The following is an 8,731-nucleotide window of genomic DNA, read 5'->3' on the forward strand; positions in this document are numbered from 1 at the left end:
TAGCAGTTCTCAGCCTGGAATGGTATGCAAGATTTGGTGAAGCTTTTTTCTTCAAGGACTCAAAGGCCTATGTGGCCCAGAAAACATGAAAGACCACTAGCCCACAGAACCCCAGGGGGGATCCTGGAATCCTCTCACCCTCTCCCACCTTGCTTAGCCTCCACCAGCCCACTCAGAGAAAGGAGCAGAGCCTTCTGTAAACACTCACTGGCTGGGTCTGAGGACAGGCTCAGGGCAGCAGAAGGCAGGAGACGGGAGAGGCCTGTCCTCAGCCTCATTCCCTTTGACCCTCCCCTCACCAGGAGTTTCCAGGCTTGAAGAGAAATTGGAGTTTGTTTTAGGAAAGAAATGTTTAAAGCACAAGTGGCAGAGAGAAGGACTGGAACTTTCGAGGGCCCAATTTGCTGCTCCTGTCCCTTATGTTTCCTCCAATGTGCCAGGCCCATAAACTCCTTTGGCTCCATAGCCCCATATCAAGAACCCACAGGTTGGTTGGATCACAGCAGCTGTATCAACAGCAGAATCAACAGATGAGAACACTGGGGGGTCCTGCCTTAAGCTTCAGTCTTTATCTCTTGACCTTCATGATTTCCCAGCCCACCTGTCCCCAGTCTCCTAAACCCAGACCCACAGCTCAGGGACCCCTCAGCTCCATCAGAGCCGAGGGGAGAAACCGGTCACCACAAAGCTTTCACCAGTGATGTAGCTGGCGTCTGGAGAGCACAGGAAGGACACAATCCCAGCACAGTCCTCGGGCTGCCCTAACATGTGTAGAAGGACAGAACACATGTCAGGGATCTCAGACTCTGCTGCTCTGGTGGGAGTGGGCTCCAAGGAGAGACAGGGTGGACTCAGCGGGGCTTCTTGCTTGTACCCTGCAGGGCTCTGTGGAACCCAGACTCCAGCTAAAGGAATGGCCAGCACACAGGGAGGGGTCGACTAGTGAAACAGACCAGCCACCCCTCCCTAGCTGTACCCTGGTAACCAAGGCTCCACACCCCACTTGCCTCTGCAGCTTGTGCTCTTTCTTGAAATCATTCCAGAAAAACTCATCCTTGTGTAACTGGGCAAAGAGAAGACATGAACAAGTCAGTGGTGCTAAAACAAGGCCCCAGATGATCTTGCAGCAGATCACCTATGGCAGATTTGGGGTGACGGGCTGAGTCATGGCTGAATTCAAAGGACAATGAGGACCTCAGCTGTTAGAGACACTGATCTGAGGCTTATCCCTTAGTCACTGGTGAGGTTTCTACTGTTTCCAGGCTGGGAAATGGGGGTCACACCCCGGTCCTCACCACTTGGCTGAATCTGGTCTCGATTACTCCTGGCACCAGGCAGTTCACCCGGATGTCCTTGGGGGCCAGCTCCAATGACAGCATCCTGGTGAGGCCCAGCATGGCCGTCTTACTGATATTGTAGACACCCAGTTTCTGGGAAGGGAATCAAGGCAGTCATTAGGATATGCGGAAGCAGGGCGCCTGGGTGGCTCAGTCAGTTAAGCATTCAACTCTTGATTTCTGCTCAGGTCAAGGCCTCAGGGTCGTGAGATGGAGCTCCACCATGGAGCCTGCATCAGCCATGGCTTGGCACTCAGCCAGGAGTCTGCTTGGGAACCTTTCCCTCTCCTTCTGCCCTTCCCCCTCTCAAATAAATAAATCTTAAAAAGAAAAAAACAAAAAAGGATATGAGGAAGCAGAGGAAAGTATCAGTTGAGTTTCTCACCTACAGATGCTCCCACCCCTGGCCCAAGTGCAGAGCTCAGACACACTCTCCCCATCCTGGTCTGAGAACAGAAGCTGGGTCGGAGGGACCCAGCAGCCACATGGGCATCAGCTCAACCTAGGGCAGCACGAGTGAGGTGGGGGGTCTGTCCCAGGCATTGTCCCTGTGGTGTCCTGGGGACCCCTTCACCTAATACTACCAGGAGCACACAAGCAAGCACTCACTGCCTGTGGTACATAGGCTGCAATGGAGGAGACGAGGATGACCGCCCTCATCCTGAGAGGAGACAGACATGAGAGGAGACAGGAAACCAGTAACTTAACATGGACTGAGGTGCTACTATTATTTTAAAAAGATATAAGAATGAGAACAATACCATTTTAACTACTATAGTCATGGAATAATGCAGTCTTCACAGCGGCGGTACAGTTTACATTATTGTCTCCCTTTCAAGCCCACAGAGTTTCAAGGGCCACAGAGGCCCACAGAGTTTCACAGCAGAACCGTAAGTGGCGGAGCCAGAACTCCAACCCTAGTTCTCTGACCCAATGCCCATGCTCTGAACCATGACACTCTCTGCATCTTGAGGGAAGCAATGAGCAGAAAGCCAGCTGCTTGGGAAAGTGAGCAGAGTGGGCTTGGTGACAATGGGCCGCCTCTAAGAAGCAGATGAAGCAGGAGGAGACAAGAAATGAGAGGCAGTAATGTTTTCCTCTACCCCACACAGCCTGGGGCAGGTTCCTAAAGGGTATGTCTGCATTGAGGAGCCTGACTGAGGAGGAGCTACGGCCTGAGGGAGGTGGAGGCCTGAGTCCCTGACATGAACCCCTGAAGCCATGTATGGAGTGCAGTCAAATAGGCAGGATCTGGAAGAACAGGTAGGCTCCCTGGAGGCTGAGCAGCAGGGAGGGAGGATGGATCTGGGATGGGGGAACCCTGTCACAGATTGTAAATTGGTGAAAAGGCACTGTCCCTTGGTACGACAGCCCGAGTAGAGGGTGAGAAGGATCTGTCCACGAGGCTAAGGAGCTAAAGCTCAGCCCTTTCCCAAAAGTGCTGATGTCGAGGCCAATGAGAGCATGCTGGAGCCCCAGAACCAGCACCCTTATCCTGCAGCCAAGAATTAGAAGCTGTAGCTGTACAAAGGGTGAAGCAGGACAGAGGAAGGGAGATGGGGAGACCCCAGGGATACCTCCCAGCTGGACCCCTGTGTTCTCCAGCCTCCATTCTCACACGGGCTCCCCACCAGACCCCACCCCACCCCCACCCTGCAACCTACCCCCTGTTCTCTATGTGGGGCAGCAGCTGGCTCAGGAGCAGGGCTGGGGACTTCACATTCATGTTCAGGATCTGAAATCAGAGTGGAGGCAGGAGGGGAGACAAAGAGACGCCGTGAGCCCTCAGCCCAGGGCCTGATGTCCTAAGGCACCCGGAGCCCTGTCATTTGTGCAGCAAACCCACAAGTGTGCAGATCTAAGATTCATTTCTCTTCTGATCAGAACCGTTAGCCCACTGGCTAACGGTTTAACAGGCAGTCAGGCTAAGTGACAGGCCTGTGAGCAAACTTCCCGACTGGGGTGAAGGAGGGAAATGTTCAGGCCTTTTCAAGAAAATGGAGAACATGCTGGTCTGCAGATAGACCCACTAAGCAGAGGCCCCTGGAAAAAAGACTGAAAGTAGAACAGATGGAGGGGAAAGGAGGTGCTGGGAGCAAAGAAGATTTCTGGAAGTGTTGTCTTTGTCTGTCTGTGTTTTGACTTGTTGGTGTCCTTGTCTTGTCCCAGTAGAATTTAAGGTGTTCTCACGGTGCCACAGCATAAAACAAGTAGAATAGGTATTATGTGTGAAGAAATGGAGAACAGGAAAAATAAGTGTAGAAAGATAAGAAAAAGCAAGGGGAAGATTGGTGCCCACACTTCACAGCAAGGACTGAGTATTATATTATTATCTGTTCACAAAAAATGCCAGCTTTGAGGGCTTGCATGCCTGCCTGTTTCCTGCAGACATGGCTCTGAGCTTTCCTACGGCCATCACAAAGTGGGAGACACAACAGAGAATTGCCATTCTGGGTGTGAGCTTCCCACGCCAGTCCCGCCTGCGACTAAAACCTGGATCCGGCCCCAGACATGAGGGTTCCTGACCCGCTGTCTGGGAATTCAGTCTGATGGGACTGGGGACAGAGGAAAAGTAAGAGAAGAACTGGCAGGGAAAGAGGCAGAGACTGAGCTGGGGGCTAGGACAGAGCACCAGCTGGGACTAAAGTGACATCAGGATCTCTCCTGTGAGGCACCATCTTGAGTGAGGTCAGTGTGTCCTCTGTCTCTAGGGAATGAGACTGCATATCTGGTCATCCCCTTGATGAGGGATGAGGGCAGGGGAAAGGCTTTGATGGAGAGCTGCTGAGGCCCACATGATGACAGATTGCCAGTGCTGGGGATGACCCCCAGGACCGGAAGAAGTGGTTCAGATGTCCAAAGGGGGGCCCGATATGAGGTCCCCAATAAGAAGGCATTGAGGGTTAGATTAAGGGACTTCCTGGTCATTCTTTGCTCAAAATAGAGCCCCACCATCCCATTGATGTCTGCTCTAAGCTGGGGGATGGGCTCCAACAAGGCCCCTCCTAGACTCAGCAACCAAGCATGAACCAAGGAAAAGGTGAGTCCCTCCCTTGCTTAAGAGGACTGCCCTATTAGAAAAGCAGATAGAGGACACCTGGGTGGCTCAGTTGGTTAAGCAACTGCCTTCAGCTCAGGTCATGATCCTGAAGTCCAGGGATCCAGTCCCTCATCGGGCTCCCAGCTCCATGAGGAGTCTGCTTCTCCTTCTGATCTTCTCCCCTCTCGTGGTCTCTCTCTCAAGTAAACAAATAAAATCTTTAAAAAAAAAAAAAAAGAAAGAAAAGAAAAGAAAAAGAAAAGCAGATAGAGTAGCTCCGGGTGCCACGAAGTCCTGAGTAGAGATTGTAGCCTGTGGAGCTTGGATGCTGGAGAGTCCTCAGGCAGAAGAAGGTTGGAGAAGTAGTGGAAGAGGAGAGGGGATATTTCCCAAACAGCTGGAGAAAAAGGGGTTCTGGAGAGGTGCTCGAACTGGCCCAGTGATAAAGTGAGTGAGAAGGAACTAACTCCCAGGACACCTTCTGAAAACTGCATTCAGAGAAAGCAGAGCATCAGGGAAATTTCAAACATGTGAGGTGGTGGCAGATGTGATCAGGGACAACTATGACCCCGTGGTGCAGACAGCTAGTGGCTCAGTAAGACCTTGGAGAATAGGGTGGCAGTGGGGAAAGGAAGGTGGGGCTATGGCCGAGTGTGCTTAGCTTCAGGGGGGAAGATTTCAAATGGATTCCAAGAAAAAAAGAGTCATGATCCCATGAACTAAGACACTAAAAGGGTAAATGACTCTGGAGGGCTAGGACTATCAGCAGTGAAATCCCAGCTACCTAATCACAAATGACCCTTCAGAGGAATTAAAGAAGCTGAGAAGCTTGAGGAGGCTGCTAGCAGTGGCTGCGGGGAGCTCAGATCTCAGGTCATCTCTGAGGAAGGAGGAAACGGCATCTGGCAAAGGCAGATACACAAGAGGGGCTGGCCTGAGAACACTGTCTATGCAGCACAGAGATCTGTGGAAGGCAGAAGGAAATGCTCTGGCCAGTGCTTGGGGTGGAGATGGAGGCTAATGACAGCAGGAAGAAGATGGTTTCCCTGCAGTCCATCTGGTCTGGTCAGAGGGACTCAGGAACCCAACACAGGTGACATAGAATAGAAAACATAGAATGACATAAGACCATAACATAACATAAATCATAGAATAGATCTATAAAATAAATTAAAAATTAATAATATAATATAAACAATAAATAAATAGATATAAGATATAAAAAATAAATACATAAAATAAATAAAAACATAACATAAATCATAGAACAACAAAGCCCAAGGTAGACCTCAAGACATTTTACAAGGTCTCTTCTGGACCCCATGGACCAGGTGGCAAGATCATTAGGCCAAATGCAGTGGGTTGGAATGTCATGGACAGCTTATGGCTGGGTCCAGGCCTGACAGGTATTTCAGGTTCCTCTGAGGGACAGTGAGGAACCCTCCTCTTGGAAGGGGTAAGTATCTCAGCAGCAGGTACGAGTCCCCAAAGAGGAGCAAAATCACCAAAGGATGTGAAATGTATCTACAGTCAACAAAGAGCAGAGCCCTTCCTATTCTTGACTTTCATCAAGAGCTAAGACCTTACTCCCAGAGCCGTATCCCCAGAGCCTAGAACAGTGCCTGGCACATAGCAAACCCTCATTAAATATTTGCTAAATGAATAAATGCAAAAGGGATAGGAAGAGAAAAGAAAGCAGAAAGAATGTAGGAACCCATTTTGAAGGCACACAGATTGGAAAGTAACATCACGACACATTCCAAGGGGGAGTGGTCAGTGCCGGTTTTTACAGTCGCTTGACAGGGAGGTGAGTCGAGTCTCAATGGGGGAGCAAGTTAGACTCCTCAGCCAACTCCCCTCAGAGCCTCTCACCTTGTCCCACACCTCCTCACTGGCCTTCAGGGTGCCTCCCACCAGGATGTTGACGGCTGCATTGCACACCAAAAAGTCAAGGCCCCCATGGTGCTCCAGGACCTGGGGGGAAGGGTGAAACACAGGGCCATAAGTGTAGAGATGGCCCGAGGAGGCGTCGCCCTCCCAGCGCTGCTGCCAAGTGCACAGGGCATTGAGGCAAAGTTTGCTAATCAGATCCTGTCTCCACCAGGACCGGGTCACACAACTGGTGTGAGAACCAAACTCTGATGAAGGCAGGAATGTGGGATAGGCCCAAGGACAGGCTCTGCGTCCCCGAGGGTCTCAGGAGTGGAGGGCCTCTCTCCTCCAGGAATCTGTCCATGTACTTGGGAATAGGGAATCCCTCTAGATTCCTCCTCAGCCACGGTTCTCCAGGGTGTTGGATGGAGGCGAGGGTTCTCTCATGAACAAGCCATTTTCCAGAAAGCCAGTGTGCGCAGTGCCCTCCACCCAGGTAGACCCTGAGCAGTCCTTGTTTCTGGACGTGTTCTAGAGCCTCCCAGCCCCATCCCAGTCCCAGCCCCAGCCCCACCCAGGGCTGAACAGCATGGGAAAGGCCTTGCACATTCTCTGCGGCCCCTCACCTTGGCTACCAGCCACTCCCTGTCCTCGGCCTTCCCCACATGGCACACGGTGCCTGTCACACTCAGCCCCTCCCCCTGCAGCGTGGCCACTGCCAGGTCCACGTTCTGCTGTTTCCGGCTGCTGACGACCACGTGGGCCTTGTCCTGGGCCAGGCACCTCGCGATGGCGAAGCCGATCCTGCAGCAGAGATGGAGAGAACAAGACACCCTCAGCCCCGTCCCTCAACCCAGCCCTGGAAATCAACAGGGCTGTGTGTTGGCCTAGAAGCCTGAGGTCTCTGTGGATGCGAGAGGTCTGGGGAGGGGTCAAGACCCATAGGGCGATCAGGGCACTTACCCTTCAGTGGATCCTGTGACCACAGCTACCCTATTGGCCAGGAGACCCTTTGGGTTTATTCCAGTGCTGCTCATCCGCACAGAGAGTCCAGCACAGGAGTGAAACAGGCCCCTGTGGACCACAGACACTGCTTGGAGCATGCCGGCCAGTGCGTTTTTCTGCTTCCTGTTGAACCAGGTCCTGGAGGAAAGAATCGACTTCACCTATCACGGATGCCAGAGTAATGACAGTAATCTACCCTATGCTCCTGCAGACAGACGAGGCCAGCAGCAGAGACCAGAGAGAGTAGAGCTGGTCAGGGTGAATTTCAAACATGTGAGCCTCAGTCAGGAAGACTGTCTGTGAAAACTCTCTATTTATAAAACAGGCAAGTTGGAAGGTGAGACCCAACATTCAATAGACAGGACAAGTTTCCCATTCATTCCCTGAGCAAGCACTGAGTGCTTGCAACAGGTCAGAGAGCAGACCTAGGTTCTGAATGCCTACTTGCTGCCTCGGCCAGGCTGTGCCTTGAAGGGAAGCTCGCTGAGTGGAGGCTGGGAGGACACTGAGGCAGGGAGCAGACCCAGCCCCCACCCCCTCACCGGACACCCTCTGGAAGGAAAGGGGCAGGCCGTTGTAGGTGTGCACAGGAGTGGAGGCAGAGTGAGGACCTGGCATGGGAGACTCAGATATGCAGACACTGTCCGATGAACTGGAAACACATCGGAGATGCTTGTGGAGGGGGCCCTCTTTCACCCAGACCCCAAATTTCCCAGCTCCACACACTGTGAGTCTGGAATCTCCTACCTCCCCCAGTGAGAGATTCCCCTTTGCTTGCCCAGGAGCCCTGCAGGGTACTCAATCTAGGAGTCTGATCAGTTTCTGTGGAGGCAGGTGGGAAGGAATGGAGGCAGCAAGCGGTTATTGAAGGCACTCAGGGACTTGGGATGTACTTTTCATGCAGGGTAGTGCCGGGAAGCTGGAGAGATGCAGGTCTGGCAGCTCTGGACTAAGGGCCAGCAGACATGCATTTTCAGGAGGCTCTGGTAGGAGCTGACTGTCCACAGACCCCCATCAGTTCAGACCTGCTTTCGCCACTCCAACACCGAGGGACTCCTCGTTACTAAGCAACCCTTGTCGTACCTACTGCATCTCCCTTGTTCCTTAGCAACCAACCCTTATGTAACCCAGTTCCCTCGAGTTAGGGGTCGGTATCTATAATGATCAGTGAATGGGTGCTGCTCAGGAATTATGGAGAAATTTCAGATGAGATATCAAGCTATATTCATGTCATAAGGAAGGTAACCAAATGCTCTGCTTTAAGAGAGACAGCCTTGGTTTCAAACTTATGTCTCTCCTGACACCATATTTCTAAATTTACCCTTTGCAGGTCCTAGACCTCTCGCCTTTTTGTCCTAGCTGCTGTCACTCTGCTCACTCTCTCACACGCGCGGTCTCTTCTTTATGCAAGGTCATATTTACAGCCTTTCAATTTGAGGGGATGAAGGGTTTCGGTTTCTGATTGTTCTACCTTTCC

At 51.9% G+C, this 8,731-nt stretch overlaps 1 protein-coding gene across 7 annotated transcripts; it reads right to left on the bottom strand.

The window, feature by feature from the left end:
• Positions 1-554: 554 nt before the first annotated feature.
• On the bottom strand, positions 555-7,355 carry DHRS2 (dehydrogenase/reductase 2). 7 transcript variants are annotated; one of them, XM_032857058.1, is made up of 8 exons: positions 7,213-7,352; positions 6,876-7,053; positions 6,250-6,351; positions 3,002-3,072; positions 1,947-1,992; positions 1,296-1,430; positions 1,008-1,063; positions 555-766 (listed from the first exon to the last, which is right to left on the bottom strand). In XM_032857058.1, the coding sequence occupies exons 1-8, from the start codon at positions 7,350-7,352 to the stop codon at positions 655-657; spliced, it is 840 nt and encodes a 279-aa protein (XP_032712949.1). In that variant the 3' UTR covers positions 555-654. The 7 variants fall into 7 exon arrangements, with proteins under 7 accessions (XP_032712949.1, XP_032712946.1, XP_032712947.1 ...); XM_032857055.1 differs by having other exon boundaries at positions 555-798; positions 1,004-1,048; positions 1,299-1,430; positions 1,947-1,998; XM_032857056.1 differs by having other exon boundaries at positions 555-814; positions 1,050-1,063; positions 1,947-1,998.
• Positions 7,356-8,731: the final 1,376 nt, after the last annotated feature.

The sequence above is a fragment of the Lontra canadensis genome, unplaced genomic scaffold (genome assembly GCF_010015895.1).
Source record: "Lontra canadensis isolate GAN:19392208 unplaced genomic scaffold, GSC_riverotter_1.0 scaffold12, whole genome shotgun sequence".
Classification (NCBI taxonomy): domain Eukaryota; kingdom Metazoa; phylum Chordata; class Mammalia; order Carnivora; family Mustelidae; genus Lontra; species Lontra canadensis.

Coding starts and splice junctions, on each gene's coding strand:
- DHRS2 (XM_032857055.1), bottom strand. CDS start 7,352: ATGCTCCAAGCAGTGTCTGTGGTCCACAGGGGCCTGTTTCACTCCTGT. Junction 6,352..6,875: donor GGGAGTGGCTGGTAGCCAAG/GTGAGGGGCCGC, acceptor CCTTCCCCCCAG/GTCCTGGAGCACCATGGGGG. Junction 799..1,003: donor AGCACAAGCTGCAGAGGCAA/GTGGGGTGTGGA, acceptor GCAGAGTCTGAG/ATCCCTGACATGTGTTCTGT.